Here is a 20,929-nt window from a genome sequence, read left to right as displayed (position 1 = left end):
CTATCTGTATCCGTTGAAAGATAGGAAAAGAGGCAGCAGGTATGCATTTGTCGATGGAAATTGGCAACTGCCACTGCTATCAACTTTCACTGCCAACTTCAACTATCAAAGGAATGAACCTTCCTGTCGAACACAGACAAATAATAGTTCAACAGCTAGCATGTCACCTGACAAATAGACTGATTGTCATACTTAACATACACTCTTTTCTGTTTTTTCAACACAAAAAAGTTTTAAGACGGAGAGATGTTAAAGCATATCTTCTCTTACCTTGGCTTCTGCTACCTAGTCTCAAGTCGATCAGAATGAATAGACAAAAGGAGGAAGAAGCGTATAACATCTGAAATTGTCGAAACATGAAAGCAATTCCGAACGGAAATTTCATCTCAGTCATATTAATATTACATGAGCTAGACAGGAGCATTAATACTGACAAGAAAAATATCATTGCTCTGTATAACATAATCTGCAACTGGCTACATTACTTCCTCTTCCCATAATAGAAACTTCTCCCACCATCAATTTCAAGATAAACTAAAAAAAACGTGTAATATTCAACTCCCAAGATACTGAAAACATAGACTAAAAATCATGATTGCATTCTCAACTTTTCCTATGCTTCTCATTTATGCTGCTCCATTAAGATTCTGCTCAGGGCTTTGCTTCATTTCTTTTTACCGAGTTGTTTCACGCAGCCAAGTTAGGGAAAATGATCTCTTCAGTATGGTATTGCTGCAAGCAACTTGATTGACACGCACTGACTTCCGTCTTCCTAAAAAGCTTAAAGAGACGGATGAGAACCAAGGATTTCCCAAGTACATAGTACAATTGGAAAGCAGAAACAAAAACTGGAGACAAGGTGTAATGCACATTGAGGAAGCAATAAGAAAAATATCGAACACTTTCAGAAACTTTCCGAACTATCTTTCTCTCCCTGAGTTTCCATTAGAGACATTCAACATTACAGTCAAAGCACGTGAGAAATGGGATTTGGTACCTACAGTAGCCACGCTATCTTCTCCATGAAAACGTGGGGTAACACCCTCATGGGGTCACCAAATCCCTTGACCATGTGATGTCGATCGAGAGGGTTTGCATAGCCTATCACTTGAAAATCCTGGCGAGAACACGAATTAGACTCAACCTCTACCTTTACTGGACGAAGAGCTTGCGAAAGAGAGTCAACCACAATAGTCTCTGACGAAGAAGAAATCATGGGGGAACATGCATGGAGTTCCAGATGCACGCCTATTACTCCTGCGTGTAGCTAGTCTAGCAACTGCAGACCTCAAATATCTTCGTTCCATCTTGTAGTCAGAAGACTCTTCCTCTGTGTCCTTGTCTATCTCTGTCTCCTGATCTTCTGTCTCCTCCTCCTCTTCCAAGCTAAATTATGGTGAAATGCAGGAAACGTTCTCGTGGCAAGTATATGTTGCTGAAGTTGCTGTGAAGAAGGAAGTGCATTGGTATATATACCAAATAACGCATACATCCACCCTGCACACATGGACCGAGCTGCACCCTCTCCTGCCATCTCCTCCCATGCATGCTGCTACACTCTCCACACTCACATGCAACAAGTACACTCACGGGTTCCACTCCAGCAGTCCTCTCCAGTCTTCCCTGATGCATACAAGAAGCCACCAGAAAAGCACCAGCTTTCATGTCATTGTCACTGCCACATCAGTCACCAGTTGCATGTATAGTCAAATCACGTGAAGAAGACCAAATGCTAGTCGTGGTTTCCAAGGCATGCAGCTCAAAATCTTCATATCCACCCTCACACAGTCCGGAAAAATAAAAGACAGCAACAAGCGGTATAATCACGGCAAGTAAGGGAGAAACATGGCATGCACAGAGAGTGTTTTTTCTTCTCCTTACGATTATATTGGTCAAGTTGAAATTGGCACGTAACCTGCCAATTTCAACTTCTTCGCTATCTCCACTAGAATTTCATTTATTGTCTTACTTTGAGGATGAGTCCAATCACCCATAACAAATTCATGGACATGATTTCCCAACTCTACAAGGCTTTTCCTTGGAGTTTTTCTCACTCCTTCATAAAGCATTGTCCTTCTCACCTCATGCACATCTACGCTGCTCGTATGCATACAGATTGGAGATTAGCACATAATCTCCACTATCTTTAGGCTCCAACTGTAAGAGTACTTGGGCTCTTGCAAAGGCTCCTAAACCTAAATGCCCATGTATTGTGCAAGCCCCTAACAAGGTCCTCCAAACAACAGCATTAGGCTGCTAAGGCATATCCTAAATAGATTGATCATATGCTTCTTTCGCCAAGCCTGCTCTACCTAGCAAATCAACCATGCAAACATAGTGCTCTATTCTAGGCACAATATCATATTCCTCGATCCATCGATCCTTTTGAAGTATTCAAACCCCTCATTAACCTTACCGCTATGACTAGAAGCATATATAAGATCCCAACAAAAGTGATCCCACTAGGCACCAATTCCTCTCTCTCCATCTCCTGGAAATGCTCAAACGTTTCTTTACCGAATCCATTAACAGCCAATCCAACAATCAAAGAAAAGGATATGTTTGACGTGTGTGTCAGGTTTCAGTTGCACGTGGTGGTACAATTCAATGGCTGGTTTTGGATTTTCACTCTCAGCATAATCATGGTATTCCATGTGAAAACATCTGGGCTTTGGATTTGAACAAAAATAGTGTGCATAGGTCATAGGGACTGAAAGGGAAACAGCGGTGTATATAAGGTGCCTGCCCATTTCTAAGTTGGTTAGTGGGATGCCATGCCTCATAGAAAAGGCAAGGATTTGCTTCAGTTTGAACTTGGAAGAGGCACAAATGTGGAAAAGGGCAATGCAGTTTCTTACAATGTAAGGTACTCTATTATCTGAGCAGGTCGTGGGGTTTTGAGGACAGGATGGTTGGTGGGGTGATTTGAGTACATCTTGCTTGTCTGCCGCATATGCTTGCTTAGGTTTTTTTTTTTGGAATGACATGTGCTTGCCTAGTTAACTTCTGATAGAAATGTAATGACTGCAAGGATGGAAGGAAGCAGGGCCTCTTAAAAAATGGAAAGACAATCTTGACACCCAACACATCAGTTTTACGCTTTTTTGAATGGTTTTGATAAGATATCAAAATATTCAATTTGATATATATATCAAATTGAAGTCTTTTCAATCCAATAGTATTTAATTTTTATGAAAACACTTACAATGCACTAGCAAATATACACTCGAGTGATGTAAAATTTTATATTTGTTTCAGCTTAGGTAATTGCAAAATTTTCCGGAATCGATGAACAATAACTTAAGGCTCAGTAACTTAAATCACTGCTCGGGTACATATGATTGACATCATGCATCAAAGAATCAAAGCTAGCAAGAGAATGTAGCCTCTTCATTTCTTCCATTAATTCTCCCAATATCTGATACACATCTTCGGAATAGGGGTGGGATCGATCTTCAGCCTTGAATGCATGTACCTCATTCTTCACCTCTATCCAACTCCAACCAGGGACCTTCTTCACCTTCCTCTCCCTCATCAGTCTTGTCACAGAGGCTTTGTCATCCCACCTCTTAAGATGCCCATACATGTTTGAGAGGATAACGTACGTGCAGTGCTCTTCAGGCTCTACCTCTAGCAGCTGGCTTGCTACCTGAGCAGCTAACTCAATGTTACCACAAGCCCTACAAGCACCCAATAGAGTTTTCAACACCATTGCATTGGGTTGAAATGGCATTGAATCAATCAAGGCTTTTGCCTCCTCCAGATATCCAGCACGACCAAATAAATCAACCGCACAAGCATAATGCTCCATCCGAGGAGGAATCCCGTAGTCAGATTCCATGGATTTTAGAACACAGCGACCTTGTTCAACCAGTCCAACGTGGCTACATGCGGTCAGAACTGCAACAAAGGTTACATGATCCAGCTTCACCTCTCTCTCTCTCATTATGGAGAAGAGGTCCAGTGCAACATCACCCTGCCCATGTTGTGCATATGCAAACATAATTGAATTCCAAGTAATTGAGCTTTCTTTTGTGGTATCTTCAAAACATTTCCAAGCATCTTCAATAATTCCACACTTGGAGTACATAAAAATCAATGAACTGGCTACAAAATCATTTGAGTCAAAACCTGTCTTAACAGTCAGGAGATGAATCTGTTGGCCTAATTGGAGGATTGCTAAATCTGAGCAAGATCTAAGGACAGCCGAATAGGCATAGTCATCAATTTCCTCCAGTGAAGATCTCATATGCCCAAAGAGTTTCAAAGCATCTTCACTAAACCCCATTTGTGAAAACCCGGTTAAAATGGAATTCCAAGAGACTCGGTCCTTAGACTTCATGGAATGGAACAAGTTTAACGCAGCTTCCATGGATTTATTATTCAATTTGAGATACATAGTTATTAATGCATTGCAGATAGTCACTGATTCTTCCAGTCCCCTCTTTATCACCAATGCGTGGAAGGATTTCCCATAATTTTTATGCGCTGCTGCAAAACAAGCACTTATGACACAGGTATAGGTATAGATGTCGGGCTCGAAGCCAAACCCTTGCATCTCCAAGAAAAGATTAAATGCATCCTCATCTTTATCATGAACTAGGTAAGCTACTAGCATGGAATTCCAGGTAACCAAATCTCGGGTACCAACAGCACCATCAAACACCCTTTTAGCATCTTCTAACAAACCACATTCTGAATATGCAGTGAGTGTAGCATTACATAAAGCATTGTAGAACTCAAGGCCATGTTTAATAATCTTACAGTGAAGCTGCATCGTCAACTTATAGAACTTGTCACCATCAAGCAATGTCAAAAGCGGAGCAAATGTGCCATCTTCAACCCTAACACCTTCCTTCTGCATACAATCTAATAGCCAAAATGCAGTGTCGCGGTCTCCGACTTGCACAAAGCCATCGATGAGTGCATTCCACGAGACAAAATTACGCACTGGCATGCCTTGAAACACATCATACGCATCTTCAACTCTCTCACACTTGGCATACATGTCCAATAAAGCGCTACCCGCATAAACACTCTGCTCATAACCAATCTTAACAATCAAGGAATGCACTTGTTGCCCAAGATCATGTCGACAGGCGTGAGCTACCCCTTTTAGTATACTTCCAAAGGTATAACCATCAGCTTGAAAGCCACGTCTTTTCATGGATTTTAGAAACTCCCAAGCAGCACCCAAGTTCCCAGACTCTACATAGCCAGTGATCATGGTGTTCCAGGTAACGGTGTCTTTGTGGGGCATTTCGTCGAACAGTTTGCATGCAAGATTTAAGTCTCCAGAGAAACATTTTGAATAGCGAAAGAGGATGTTGTTGGCAACGTAAATGTGGGAAATAATACCTGATTTGAAGGCCTGGCAATGGGTTAAGAAAACGTTGTACAAAGCATGTCTTGAGCTCTCAACCACTGAATTCAACGGCCTCATTCATCCTCTCTCTCTCTGTTGCAATGACGAGCTTGACTGATGATGCCGAGATGCCGAAGGTCTCGTGGGTTAGTTGTTGTTTTAGAACCACTACATGGGCCTCGGCCCAATAATTGTAAATTTGCCAACTTGGTCCGTGAATTGGCGAAGCCGGCCCGTATTAGTGAAACTTGATCAAGCATAAACGCAGTTTACCATCTCTCCGCAAGTACCAGCCATAAAGATGAAGCTTTGATTGTTTCATCCATTCCATTTTTCAATATTGAGAAAAGCGCTGTATCTCACTCAAATCGCTTATGTGACTCTAAGGTGTTATGCCTTCCCACAACCATCAGTTTTCAAGCAGTTGTCAGATGAACCCCTTTGCTTTTCCTGCGTTTTACTATTCATTTTCGTCCTGAAGAATGGATGCATTGTCCTCACACCTACCTCCCAGTTGTATGTGATGGATGGATGCACTTGTTGTAGTCTCTCATTCTGCCAAGGGGTTTCTGGCATATGGATGTAATATGTCAACTGTTGGTGGTTCGTATGCTTCATCATAAGGGCAGTAGGATGGTACAGAAGCAAGTCATCACAGGCAAATTATTTCCGAGTTATCAATCTTAAACATGATAATATTATGAGTTCGACGAGCAACAATCCAAAACCATCTCTGAAAATCCACTTCAGTTGAGATCCCAACACTGATATTGGCAAGGAAAATGCTCGCAGACATATCTCATCAGAATTCAGTAGAAAAAATTCAATGGCGCAACAGGCCACACCTCTTCCTCTTCCTAGCTATATAACACCATCTATCTATAAATAGTAGAAAAAAGAAAAAACAAGAAGAAGCCCGTGATATTCAACTCCGACGTACTGAAAACAGAATCAAGAGCTTTCCTTCTGCTTCTTTCCATTCATGCCGCTTCATCATGCTTATACTCGGAGCTTTTCTTTCACTTCTTTTTTCCGAGTTGTTTCGCACAACAAAGTTAGGGAAAATGATTTCTTCGTTGTAGTATTGCCGCAAACAACTCAATTGACACCCTCTGCCTATCATTGCACAAAGCTTTTGCTTATTTCACCGGCTGCACAATTGTCTCTGCATTCGGGAATTCTGGGAGGATTTGCCACCCTTGTCTTTGTAAGTGCTTCTGGATGCAATACTCCTCCTCTGCTCCACTGGAGCTGCTGCTACAGCATGTCTTCTCTGCTTGTTTAGACTCTTGTTCAGATCAGCATCATTTTCATTTACGCTCTCATTATCCTCTTCCTGGAAAATGAAACTGCTATGAGAGCTTTGCACATTTAAGAATAAATATGTTCTTACGACGATTTTAAAGTGTATTTTTGTCTTTCTAAACCAGGAAGGAAGGAAGAGATAACCAAATGTTAAAATGTGGTATTTCGAGGGCAAGCTTTAAAATTGCGAAGTCATCTTTTAGATGCAAGCCTTTCTTAGCATCGATGTCAATTGTCATGTACCGAGTATAGGAAATGATCACTGCAATGATTTCAATGAATATTTTCCACACACATTTTTATTAATATGAGGTTGATCTTATATATAGTCATTGAAATCTGTTTTAGGAAGAATGAAATTGTTTAGGCTTAAACTTTGCTACTGCTAAATTGTACAGTTGTGAGAGTAAATTCCATGATAATGATAGAAGATTCAGAACAATTCAAGGCTAGATAAACTTTGTTGCTTCTTGATCGAGATTCTTGCTACATTCCTTTATATGCCCTTGCAAGATTGAGCTTCCATGAGTAAGATCAATCTTGTTCCTGGGTAGTGGCTGTCAGTAAGTTAGCTAGGATCTTCAGTATGAACGTATTCTGACTTGCAAAATACCTAATTAAACCAAGTCATGTACAAAATGAAGATCTATTTGAATGTGTTTCATGCAAGAATGATTTGCTGCCACATAGGAGATGAGGTGTTGATGTGAATTTGAAACCTAGTTCATGGAAGAGATTAAGGAGCCACATTGTTTCTGATGTTGCGTTAGCAAGTGCACAATATTCTGCCTCAGTTGAGGATCTTGCAACAACTCTTTGCTTCTTTGAGCTCCAAGATATAGGAGTTGAACCCAAGAAGCTTATATATGCAGATTTGGAAGTGTGATCATCAATATTGCCTGCCCAATCTGCATCAGAAAAGGTTCTTAAAGCAGGAATACCATCTTTAACAATTGTATGCCATGGAAAATGGTCGGTTTTAAATATCGAAAAAGCCTTTTTCTTGTTATCTAGTGACTTTGGGTTGAACTGTGTATAAAATGAGAGAGTTTGTTTACTGCAAATAGGATATTGAAGGCTGCCAATAACTCTGCGAAACTCTGTGCTGTCCACAGAAGCAGTGCCATCAACTAATTGAAGAGAATGACTCGTGGAAATTGGAGTAGAGACATCCTTTGCACCACTCATGTTAGTGGTGGATAGGATATCATATGCATATTTATGTTGTGATAAAAATAACCCTACTTGAGTGGGCACAACCTCAATACCTAGAAAAAGAATACAGAAGAGAAGACCCATGTCCTTGAGAGAAAAACTCTCACCCAGGTTTCTTAACAAATATTGAATGATTGCTTGTAATTACAAGATCATCAATATAAACCAGTCAAAAACAAGTGATGGAGTCTCGGTCGGAGATGAATAGTGATGGATTTGCCTTGGGATTCTAAAAACCAAGTTGTAGAATTGCAGTTTTGAGAGCTGTATACCAAACCCGGGAAGATTACTTTTCACAATCTGCAAACATGATTAGGCCTAGACACATCTTTAAAACATGAGGGTTGCAACTTGTATACTTCTTCAGTTATTTCATGAATTAAAAAAGCGTTGCGAGCATCAATTTTCCTCAACCGCCATCAATTCATAACAGCAATAGTAAGAACATCTCTAACGGTGGCAGGTTTGACTACAGGGCTAGATGTTTCTTTGTAATCAAGTCATGGTCTTTGATTGTAGCCCAGGGAAACAAGACAGGCTTTGAACCTATCCACTGACCCATTAGCTTTTCTCGTCACCCTAGATACCCACTTATAACCTCCTGAATTGCAATTTAAAAGAGAGGGAAGTATGTCCCATGTTCCATAAGAGGAGTGAGCTCAATGGACATGGACTCATGCCAACGAGGATGAGATATTGCCTGCCTCATACTAGTTGGTTCAATGGTCTGGGGAAGGAGATGATTGAGATTAGGATCGTTGGCTTGTTGGAGGTTAAATGCTCTGATACCATATAGGAAATGATCACTGCAATGATTTCAATGAATATTTTCCACGCACACTTTTATTAATACAAGGTTGATCTTATATATAGAGTCATTGAAATCTGTTTTAGGAAGAATGAAATATTTGTTTAGGCTAAAACTTTGCTGCTGCTACATTGTACAGCTTTGAGAGTAAATTCCAAGATGATGATGATGGAAGATTCAGCACAATGCAAGGCTAGATATGCTCTGTTGCTTCTTGATGGGATTCTTGCTACCTTCCATTACACCAATCATCAACTTTTTTTGAGTTTTAACAATTAAAACAAGGCAAAAGAAAAGAAACTTAAGGGATATATGGTGATCATGAGACCATCTAAATATTGCGGTCTTGATATCTATTAACATGGTTACCTGTGACTGGACGGAAAGAACTCCATATATATAGACCTCTGCTAGTTTTGACTTTGCTTTAATACTGTAGTTCGGCAGACCCCTGACAAGCAGACGTCCCTCACACTCCCTCCTCGATCCATTATTACTTAGGTTAAATGCCTCTCTTTTTTTTTATCTTAAAATTAATTTACAAGTTGATCAAGATTAAGTTTTTTTCTTATACCTAATATATATTTTCTCCTCCATCATTCTATTTATTATTAACTTTTTTTTTATATAATTATTTAAGCTACATGTATTTATTTATTTATTTGTTATCTTCAAATTAGTTCTTACGTCGAATGAGATAAACTTTTTTTCTAGACGATTCTACAAACACACACTCCATGTTATTTTGAAGTACTTAGCAAATTTAAATTTAGTGTGTGTGTGTGTGTGTGTGTGAAGTGATGAGATGCAAATGGTTGACCATGAAGACCAACTTCGATATTGAAACATTCAAGTTCACACAAGCTCACCATGCACGGTCCAAAGCTTTAGAAAAACCACTAGAAAAGAAGAAATCACAGCAGGGTCTGCTGCCGGTGAAACAACCGTATTGGGGGCTTGGGATCGATATATGTTAAGTCTACTTCTTGCGCAAGTTCCTAAAATAGGCAGAAGGATTTTCATCAAAATCACTCCTTGACATGCGGAAGTTCCGCCCGGGTGCTTTCATTGTCTTGCCATTCTTCTTGCTCTTGGTAAGACATCTGTAGCAACTACGAAGCAGGAGACCTATCACTGCCACTGCAACAATTGTAGGGACATGTACTTTCTGCAACCATTCGAGGACATCAGGAGCTGGTGGTTCCATTGCTGTTAATCTGTTTAGAAATTAACGGGGAGGGGAGTACTGTTCTGGGCGAGGAATTAGAGAATCGAGAGGATATGCAAGAAACGTGATAAGCTATGAGAAGGCTGCACACAATTAACGGTGCCTCTCACAATTTAAGAAGATGAAAATGTGGTGGGTGTCTTCTGGAATTAGAGAGTGTCTTGCTTAAGATGTAGCATCTCTTAAGGATTTAATGTCATGTTCAGCCCACCATCACTACTCTTGACAAAAGATAAGGTATCATTGTAGGATTTACGCAATACATTAATTGGAGAATATTATTATAATTAAGATAGAGCTTTAAAAAAATCAAAAGAACATACCAGTACGGATTATTCGATCTAAGTTAAGATTAAATCAACAAGTCAAGCATCGATCCCATTTAAAGAGAAAGAATTTATCTTTTAAGCAGATGAAATGTTTCTTTTTATTTGATTTTAAATTTTTAAACGGATTAAAATGTGTTATAGAACCTTTTATTTTTTTTAAAAATAAAAATTTCATCATTGTCTCCTAACTTAGTATATATTTCCATATTGATCTTTGTACTACTCTTGTTTTGCACCACCGAAAAATTATTGTTTTTTTCTTTAGGGTTATATATATTTCATGTTCTTAAAAATATATTTTTAACACAATCCGAAAAATATAATGTAAACTCAAGAATTATTGTTTTTTTCTTTAAGGTTCTATTTAAAATTGTAAAAAATATATTTTTAACATAACCTGAAAAATACAATGTAAATTTAAATTGACAGTAGATTTTTTATAAATGTCATATGTTCAACAAAGACATTATTTTCATTGACTATGTAATTAAATTATAAGAAAAATATTATGCATATGTTAACCAAAGGTTTGTCGAAAAGCTTATATATAATTTATCGAGATGAATGAGCTTAAATCATTTAAAGATGAAAGAATATAATCATAGTAATGATACCTAATTTATTAAAGATCTTAAGATTTATGTTCAAATAAAAAAACTAAATCATATGACATTCTCGGTAGCACTAGAAAATTATTATTTTCCTTTTATTCCTATAATGACATAAGTGATAGTTGCAGCATGATAAATGATGAATTATGCTCTTAATGATTTTTATATATTAGTACACTAAGTGGAGCATAACATAATACTCTTAATAAATATCATATATATATATATATATATATATATATATATATATATGAGTGAGAAATGTGATCATTTCTTTAAGAATTTTGATAAAGGTTGAATTTTCTAAAACACTCATGAATCCAAGAGTTGTTCATAGTCAAAGTAAACACAACAGTGAAAACCAAATAAAATATCTAGGTAGAGAAATATGTGAGTACTATTATCTTGATTTACATAATAGGTTGATTAGTTCAAGACATGACATTACCTTTTTAGCCTAGTAAATCTGATAGTATTTCATTAAAGAATGTTTATGGCTAAAAGTTACCTATCTTGATGTAATGATCTATCAATTCAGTATTTTTCAATAAATTTCTGTGTCATTTTAAAATTGGTGAGACAATTTTCATTGACATAGAGGATTGTTGGAGATTTATTTAAATGCTTTGGTTTTTCTTCAAAGCCTAGATGTTAGTTTTTTTTGTTGAAAGATATTTGAGTTATATAATTTTTAGTTCAAAAACTTTATTTAGAAGTGCATTGAAACTAAAGTGGTGGTGTTTAGAATTTTAGGGGACATATGACTAACATTCTAGTTGCACAAGTGATGAGTAATAAAACTTTAAAGACAAAGAATTTATCATTAACAATAATAAAAGTTTCATTGCTTTAAAATATTTTAATAAATAAATACTTTTATTTATTTTAATTTAAACATAATTATTTTTATTACCAGTATACTTTGAAAATATCAAGGCTTTGGCAGACTTATTATGCAGTAGCAATAATCAATGGACATCATAAAATCTCTTTCCCTTCTATATATGGATGTCACTAACACAAGTTAGTTTTAAGAAGATGGTGTATAGTATCCTACGATGAATGTTAGCTCCATTCACATTCAAAATAAAAATTAAAAAAGAAAAAGAAAATAATCTTATGCACATTCTTTCTAGATTGTGGGGCTGGAATCTATTCTCTTATAAGACTAAATTTAATAATCTCACAGGTGCCGGTTGTTTTCCATGAGATCAGCACTGCGTGCCCATCACTGGACCAATACTCTTCACCAGTTTTTCCTTTATATCTTGCAGATCGAGCTTTGGGTGAGGCTGTGAAAAGACTATATATTTTCTTAATGAAAATGAGTTTGCATTAACAACAATATTGTATGTTTCACGCACGGATTTTTAAGAGAGATTTTATATTATTTATATCGAAATCAAAATTTAATTGTTACAATAATATTCTTGAGATATTTTCCATGCACGATCCATACCACCAGCTTATTTTGCAAAGTTGTTTTTTTGATCCATACAATAATAGATTTCAGCGTCCATATAATGGCCAAGTTCAACATTTTTAGCGAACACCACGTTAATGGTAGTATATTTTTTTGTTACTTGGGAAAAAAGCAAGACAAGACAAGCAACATGGGTCTAAAACCAAATTAAGGTCATGGTCTGCAAGGGGGAACTATGGACTTCTGTGGATTTTCAAAGACTGGTAGCCCCTTGCAAGAGATTAACCGCCCAATATCGTTGTGGCCATCATCTGTGATCAGTCTGTAAATTCTGAAATGTTTATTCAATCAATCAGGAACAAGTATTGATCGGAAGCATTCTGGAAAAAACCTAAGATTCGTATTTTATTTCAACCAGTTCAAGATTCAATAATCCGCACTCACTCTCTGCAGGAATATTAGCATGATCCCAACATTATTCAATAATACAAGTTCAGTTGCTATTCACTGCAGATTCTCTCTGTGTGGACAAACTCATTAAAATATTAGAGTGTAATGCAACCTCTTGTGGTTGCTTACAAAAGCACCTGCACCTTGCTGCTAGTTGTGCACTTGTGCTGCAATTTCACTGCAAGTTTTCAAGCTTAATACCTACGAATGCTCTTCAGCCTTTCTTATTGTATTTTGCAGTATACCTGTAGATTTAAATGTTAACTGCTGCATTGGCTGCAGGGTTGTGATGGCTCAAATAATCTCTTAGATGACACAGCCACCTTCACTAGTAAGAAGACTGCCCTACCCAGCTTGAATTCACTCAGGAGCTTTGAAGTGGCTGACCAAATTAAATCAGCTGTCAACCAAGCTTGCAATGGCAATGCATGTGGTGTCATGCGTAGAAATTGTAGCTTTCGCAGCTCGTGACTCTATGAACCTTGTAAGCAGGAGTTGATGTTTAAAGCATAAATACACCTATTCTTTCTTTCCTTGTAAGCAGGAGTTATTGATACATAGCTTTCTTTCAATCTCACGAGCTAAACCTGATGGACCTTGTTGTCCTCTCGGCAGGCCACACCATTGGTCTTTCCACAACAGGATTTATAATGACACAAATTTGATTGATTGGAAAAAAGAGTCTCCTCCATGATCAAGCGGACAATCGAAGAAAGTAAGCCAAAACACAAGAAGGTAAATTTTTATACTGCAAGTTTTTTTTTTTTTTTTTAAGAAAAATAGGGAGGTTTGGTATGTACTTACAGCCCAGACGTGGGCTGCCTCGGTTACCGTGGGTGTTTTTCGCAGTATTAATAATGACGACCAGCTAAGAGCAGTGGCTGAACTCTGAAGCAAATATTAATCGGTTGATCAAAGTCATGACAATATATAGCGGACATCAGCTATTAAGGCTAAACATAGGGTGGCCTTGGAAGGAACTTTTTTCAAAGTTTCTTTCTTAAACTTTGACAATTTGATAATTACCAAATTCCTTGTAATTAATAAACTCCCACAAAGCTCAGAGGTGGCCCTCAGAGGATACTCCTTGCGCTTAATAAACTTGAGACAAAGACTTGCAGGTTCCTAAGCCATGCAGCTGCCTTGTCCTTGTTTAATCAAATCAAGTGTGCCCCCTACATAAAAACAGCCACCATCCATGCTTCAAGTTGTCTCTCTAAAGCAGCACGCTCGTTGTGCATCATTTCATTCATGTGTATAATATGACAAAGCAAATGGTTTAACTGGGTGGCACTGTCTTTAAATTATAACCAGGGACTCAACCCTATAACCCAACCATCCAGAACACAACACAGATGAAAGCTGCAAATCTTACATTTCGAATTATAACAACATTTAAAGCATAAACATCCTATCACAGGTCACATGGTATATAGTTTATAACAAGGAATGATAAACCCATGACAAGACAAATTAGACGAGTCTGATTTCATGTGCCAAATCTAAGGTGTTCAAAGAAACTTGGAACAATGCACGTTATCAGTGCATGAAAATGCAGCTTCTTCATTCCTCCGCAGCACTGGCAGCACTTAAATCCACACTTAGGTCAAGAACCTGTGACATGAAAGACAAGAACTAATCACAAAGTGGATTCTAGAGCAGACAAAGAGACAAACAACAAGAAACAAGAAAGACGCTACTTAATACAATTAATATTAAAATGCAGCTAAGCAAAATGATCGCCTTTGATGCTTGGTTAGGTATGATTCAAATATTGTTAGCAGTTCAATTTTAAAGTGAATAGAATTTTTGCTCTTATCCGGATTTGGAGCCATGGCCTGAGAAACTCAAAATGCTAGTTTAGTCCCTCATCCTACGCTCAAGGACAAACTTTAATTAGATATTTTCCCTCAACACAACCCAGACAGATAATTCCCACAGCTCAATGGTATGCACATTAGCAAAGACATAAATACCAACAAAAGATAGTATTCAACAGCCATTGTTTTCTGAAAATTCACTTGTGGTATAGTATTGTGAGGTTCAGCTGATAAACATCATGGTTGTCTACATAACGGAATCACTGTTAATGGTATCACAAGACCAAATAGACGGTAGAGCTTCTTCAGAAGAGTTTTTTTACAACAAATTCTCCAGCACAGGAAAGTGCAATCTTACCTTTCCAGTTATCATGGTATACATGTTCAAAACATCAGTGACAGTTGACTCAAAGTGTGTTGTGGCATCATAACTCTGTCGAAGATTAAGGAACTCAATTAGGGAGTATCCATGAAGGTATGGTGAAGCAATAGAAATCATAACTAGCATCATCAGCATTAAGAAAACAAAAAATACACTCACTGTTGAAATAAAGCAGTTGTCCAATGAAGGTTCATTAACTGGTTCGTATCTGTCATAAATATCAAAGAATATCTCATCAACAGGACCTAGGAGGTCAATTCCAGGCTTCAATTCAACCTCAGGATGATCAGTCTCTGCCTCCGTTGATACAAATGCAATGAATTTGCCCTTTGGAGCGACATTGTGAGTATAAGAACAACAGAAAAGGTACCTGCTCAACACAGAAGCATCACAAAAATTTAGCACTTATTGTTTCTTCAGCAAAGTCACAGTAATGAAATCTCCCCCCTTGGATAGACTATTCAATTTGGGATAAGGGTGTTAGAGGATAATATAAAACCATTCTTGAGGCTTCACCTAACAACGTAAGTTTTTGAATTGAATTGGTTCTTTGATATGGTGTCAGTGTCTTGATGACCAAACTGTCACGATTTCAATTCTCACCACCTCATTCTAACTAATTAAATTAATAAAACTAAGCATAAGGTAATGGTGAGTTTGTGCAAGTTTCAAGCCCTAAGAGCTTTCTCTTAAGAGGGTGTGTTAAAAAAGTAATATAAAATCATTTTTTAAGCTTCACCTAACAACTTAAACTTTTGGGTTGAATTGGTTCTTTGACAAAGGGAATCAACTACACCCCATGGATCTCCTTGCCCATTAGAGAGAAACTAAACTTTCCAAGATAGCCGAAAAATCATAAAAGAACATATCCATTTTAGAATTTTACCATGAAAAAAATCATAACCAATTTGCTGAAGAAAAAAATACATAAACCCGAAACAATCAATTACAAAAAATAAGAACACTAACAATGCAGCAGACAAGAGACTTAACTATAATTTCCTATGAAAACAATTCTATCTCCCTAAATGAACCACCTTTAATTAATGGCCAACTGCCGTGCTGTGTTTACATTACAAAACAAACACAACTCATGCTGGCTGATATTTGGTAACAGTAAAAACAGGTAATGTTGATATGTTAACAATTATAATCCTTCGACTTTTTAAGAAATAATATGGGATTGGAAATAAGAACATATCTAGAACTCACATGTCTGATCTGCGACCCAACTGCTTCTGTGGCAGGATAACCTGCACTGAATGAGATTCATCGGTGCTTGGTATTGGGTGGCTCATAATGGCAATTGCCCTTGCAACCTTCCCAACCTTCCTAACCTGTTCAAATGCATTCAACTTTCTGTAAATAATGAAACATTCAGTTTTTATCTTCAACGCGCGCGCGCACACACACACACACATATAGGGAGAGAGAGAGAGAGAGAGAGTCAGGCTTCATTGACTACTTATTTTGTCCTCTGTACCTTGTTGAGTAAGTAGGAAGGATCACAAACAACTTTCTTGCACTTGGCAGTTTCCCCTTCTGATGTGACACCAGCAACTTTGCCTTCCTCATCAAATTCTACCTGGAATTAGATATGCCACTTTCATATTATATTTCTACTCAACCACAACGATTATATGCACACGGAATTTTCTCAAGAGTATACAAGGTGATGCAAGGACACAAAATAGCATATCAAACTCAGAAACATAAATAAGTACCTTGCACTCAGGTTTATTTAACATGTATGTGCCTCCATAAACAGCACTAAGCCGTGCAAATGCCTGAACAGAATAACATATCCAAATAACATTGTCATTTCAGTTTATAACAAATCTAGTATGTTGAGACGGATGGTGAAAGAATTGAGGAGGGGTAGGCAGGGGGAGAAAGAGACCTGTGGGAGCTCTCCCAAACCATACAGAGGGTAAATATATGGCGATCCTCCTTGAAAACGAGCAAAAGACTCCGCATATAGCTATCACATAATCAGGAGGGGAATTTTCAAAAAAATGCGTAAAATAAAGAATTTCAAATGTAACAGATTCAAAATATTTGTAATGGAACTAAGCTATAGATTCTGAAAAATGATCACCTTCATCCTCATAACAGTATCCAGTGCAGGTTCATTGAGGTAGCGATCATCTCTATGTAGCGCCACTGCATGACCGATGAAGTCTATGGTATTGTCATCAAGACCAAATTTTCTGACAAAAAGTCAACTGTGTAATAAGAAACAAAAGTGCTCACCAAGTTTATTGTTGAATACAAATAGACTTTGCACTAATTCAAATAACCTCTTACGAAATTTCTCAAACCAAAATAAAACAACGGTGTTGAACAAAATATGAGGATCCATGAAAGCTACAGTGTGGTACTAGAAAAGTACGCATAAAGAGACACGTGTGACATATAAGCCTGGAGAGGGGGCATACGCAATCAGTTCTCTGGTAGTCACTCTCGTCAAGTCCATTCCCTCGTGTGTTTTAGGATCACTTTCTTCATAGTTATGGACATATATGAAAAGCTTCCGAGCACGGCGCTTTTCAAAAATACCCATCAGAGGAGATTTGAGTGCCTCCATGTCAGTTGCAGGCACCTTGTGAACCTATTGCAATAGTTTATACCGATGGCTTTGAGTAAAAAATATATCATAACAGAAAGTAAAGTGAATAATCAACCTCTACTGAGCATACCTTTCCCTTGTTGAGGACAAAGCTGCCATCCACTGCTTTGAAGTACAGATATTTGGTAACATTTGTGTGAATGAGGACACGTACAAGATTGCCATTTGCCATCATAAACTAGCCATAAAGAGAAACGTCGACGAATCAATAGAGATTTAAAAAATGACCAACTCAAAAAATTGAATAACTGGTCAAATAACACGAAGAAGAAGCAAGGTGGGAAATACACCTTAGGAATCATGTCAACATTATAATCCCTACTTGAGCCCAGATGTGCTGGAGGCTTATCGTTTCCCCTGAACCTCTTCCAGAGCTGTAAATAAATTAAATTAAATTCAAAATCAACTACTCACAACAGTAGTAGAAAAACGGTGAATGATAAACAAAGACAGATCTTGAATGGTAAATAGGACCTGAATGAGGTTAAGGGAAGCAGATTCTCCTCCATAGTAGTCATTCCTATCCATATGCAGGACCTGGCTCACAAAGACAAAACTCTTACAAGTGCACAAAATCCAATACGATCCAAATAAATCAGAATGAATGTCAAGAGGAGAACACAAAGATAATATGTAGTTACTTGCATTAATTCCATGCAAAAAGATCCATTACTAAACGTGCACCTCAAAAGGCAAGGCAAGGATGATCATAATTGAGGTGAAACACAAAACCCAATAAGCAAGTGACAAGCAATTCAATGAAAACCCATTTAAAAACTTCCCATAAGAAACTAATGAACCAGGAATCAATCCATTTATTTTCGAAAAGATCCATAAAGTTTGCATTTTTTTAATCAATCAATAAATAGCTCCAGTAAAGCAAAAGTCTTTGCGAATCGGTAAATGATCATCAAACGTAAGCAGTTAGCTTGATCTGTGTGAGAAAAACAAAACCCTACTCTAAAAGGGATAGGAGTGTTGAAAAATGAAACGATACAGATGCATCAGATACCAAATTGGGAAGAAGAGAAGAAAAATGGAAAAAAGAAAGACCTTGAGGCCATCAACGGAGAGAAGACCACTGAGGATGCATTCCTTGAGACCAGTACCCAATACTATCACATCATACTCTTCATCCATGATTCAGAAGATCGACACGATGTTTTCTTTCGTGGTGGGGGTTGGGTTTAGAGTTAAAGGTTACAGGAGAAGAAGAAATAAGAATGGCAAGACAGCTGCTGAGGCAATAACTTTGTTTAATGTTTTACGTACTGATTAATTAACAAATAAAACCTTCAAGGCAAAGCAAAACAGAGATGCTTTGTTTCTTAGTTCAGGAAACCTTCCTTGCAATGCGAGCCCTTCTGATTTTATGAAGGCAAGGTCATACCTATCTATGGCTTTGTGAGTTACTTCAATGACATGTTCGATTTTAAGCTTAGTTTGGTTCGGGTTTGTTTCTGACTTTGTTTAAGAAGTTGATTTGGTTAACAGATATAACTAAATCTAATCTAATGAATTTTTTTTAAAAGGAAATAAAAAATATATATTAATATATCAAAATAATCTAAAAATAAATAAAAAATAAAAAATTTTAATTTTTTTAAAAAATATGTTTATAACACAAATGAAAAAACAATTATTTAGAGCCCGTTTGATATTATAGTTGTAATTATTTTTAAAATGATTAACACTTTAAAAAATATGAAAATAATATTTTTTAATTTTTAAAATTTATTTTTGATATTAAAAGTTAAAATGATTTAAAAATATTAAAAAATTAATTTAAAATAAAAAAAATAAAATTCTTTAAAAACAACGAAAATAGTTGAGGTCGAGAAACATTTTGTATCAATTTTCATCCGACCTAAAAACATCTATGTTCATGACTCACATCCAATTTGGTTTTATTGAAACCCTAAAACCAAAACAAAAAAATCAATCCTCTTTTCCCCTTGAAGCCTTCAAGGAAGTACATGAGTATTAAATATGTTTTAGTCACTTATTTAAAACAATGTGCAATTCAGTTTTCAAATTTGGAAAAAAATAAGTAGACACAATAAATAGAAAGTTGAATTTAGTTAAGCTAATTAGCTATTTCACATGCATTTCACTACAAGTAAATTTTTTTTTTTCACTATAAGTAACTGTATCATAATAATTCTCTTAACTGATAAATGTAAAAAAGTGAATTATGCAAAAAAAAAAGAATATATATATATATCAATAAAATAAGATAGAGCTGCTAATGACAAAGTATTTTTTTTAAAAAAAAAAAACCGTTCCAATAAAAGATAGATGAGTGAGATATTAAACCCCAACTTTTCTCTTTGATGCGCACATTTTTTTTTTATCTTAAAGGTCAATGTTTCTTACCAAGAATAAATAACTTTGATTTTTAAGAATAAAGTTTATTTATATAAACATAAAAAACAAATGATAGATGAATTAAGATAATCTCTTCGAAATATTAAATACCTATAAAATAATGAAAAGAACAATCTATATTTAACAACAAATTAAATAAACAAGCTAAAAAAATCCAAATATAAGATATTTTAATTTAAATATAAATTAAAACATTATTTCAAAAAACATATATTACAAAAGGATATCAACTAAAAAAACAAAATTATACATATATTTCAAGTGTAAAGTGTCATTCACTCCATTAATAGAGAACTCACTCCATTAATAGAGAATGGGTTGTAAGTATAGAATGATAAATATTTCAAATGTTAATAACTTTTTATCAAGAAAAAAAAATTTAAAAAAAGGAAAACTTTACTAAAAGATAAATTATAGAAAAATAAAAATAAAAAGAAAAAGAATAGTTATAAATAAGTTAGGTATAAAGTGATAAATATGTAAAATGTAAAGGAAAAAATGGATAGAAAAAGCAAATCATTTTTTTTTTCACAAAGAAAATCCAAAAATTACAATTTTACTATCGCTACAATTCAAATAATAGTAGACAAAAAATAAAAATATTACAATTTCTACTATAATTTACCATTTCCTTTTACTTTTAGTATATTGTATAATATACAATTTCCTATGTTACATTTAAATTACACAATATACTAAAAGGACTTAGCGCTCCTCTTATTGTTTATCTAAACTCAGAGCACTGTGAATTGAAGTAATGTAATGACAACCCAGCCATTGCCACAAAGAGTTGCAAGGGCAGCGAGGGAGAGGTGGAGTTGTCTTTTTACTGGGATGCATTTGGCATTGAAGAGATGCTTCAGGAGAAGATGGTCGCTTTAAGTTTTGGTGGGATTGCCCTGGGCGTCAGTTGGGCTCGTGTCCCCACACGAGGACACCTGCCACCTGAGCTGACCTGCCTTTGAGTCGGGTTAAA

The 20,929-nt window shown here is 36.4% G+C and overlaps 2 protein-coding genes across 2 annotated transcripts; both read right to left on the bottom strand.

Annotated features, from left to right (window-relative positions):
- Window positions 1–3,231: 3,231 nt before the first annotated feature.
- LOC7465599 (putative pentatricopeptide repeat-containing protein At3g25970) lies at window positions 3,232–5,509 on the bottom strand. Its single transcript, XM_002310334.3, has one exon. The coding sequence runs from the start codon at window positions 5,441–5,443 to the stop codon at window positions 3,308–3,310; it is 2,136 nt and encodes a 711-aa protein (XP_002310370.3). The 5' UTR covers window positions 5,444–5,509; the 3' UTR covers window positions 3,232–3,307.
- Window positions 5,510–14,088: 8,579 nt separating this feature from the next.
- Window positions 14,089–19,004, bottom strand: LOC7459917 (guanosine nucleotide diphosphate dissociation inhibitor 1). The gene is made up of 13 exons (XM_002310335.4): window positions 18,619–19,004; window positions 18,040–18,102; window positions 17,856–17,939; window positions 17,636–17,743; window positions 17,375–17,547; window positions 17,035–17,146; window positions 16,837–16,917; window positions 16,661–16,723; window positions 16,420–16,521; window positions 16,149–16,273; window positions 15,096–15,306; window positions 14,913–14,987; window positions 14,089–14,348 (listed from the first exon to the last, which is right to left on the bottom strand). Exons 1-13 carry the CDS (start codon window positions 18,703–18,705, stop codon window positions 14,298–14,300), a joined length of 1,335 nt encoding a protein of 444 aa, XP_002310371.1. The 5' UTR covers window positions 18,706–19,004; the 3' UTR covers window positions 14,089–14,297.
- Between the last annotated feature and the right edge of the window lie 1,925 nt (window positions 19,005–20,929).

Source organism: Populus trichocarpa, chromosome 7, assembly GCF_000002775.5.
Source record: "Populus trichocarpa isolate Nisqually-1 chromosome 7, P.trichocarpa_v4.1, whole genome shotgun sequence".
In the NCBI taxonomy this organism is placed as follows: Eukaryota; Viridiplantae; Streptophyta; class Magnoliopsida; order Malpighiales; family Salicaceae; genus Populus; species Populus trichocarpa.
The sequence above is the reverse complement of the archived record's forward strand: the minus strand, read 5'-3'. Positions and strand labels throughout refer to the sequence as shown.

Coding starts and splice junctions, on each gene's coding strand:
- LOC7465599 (XM_002310334.3), bottom strand. CDS start 5,443: ATGAGGCCGTTGAATTCAGTGGTTGAGAGCTCAAGACATGCTTTGTAC.
- LOC7459917 (XM_002310335.4), bottom strand. CDS start 18,705: ATGGATGAAGAGTATGATGTGATAGTATTGGGTACTGGTCTCAAGGAA. Junction 17,940..18,039: donor CTTCCCTTAACCTCATTCAG/GTCCTATTTACC, acceptor ATTTATTTACAG/CTCTGGAAGAGGTTCAGGGG. Junction 16,522..16,660: donor TAAATAAACCTGAGTGCAAG/GTACTTATTTAT, acceptor ATCTAATTCCAG/GTAGAATTTGATGAGGAAGG.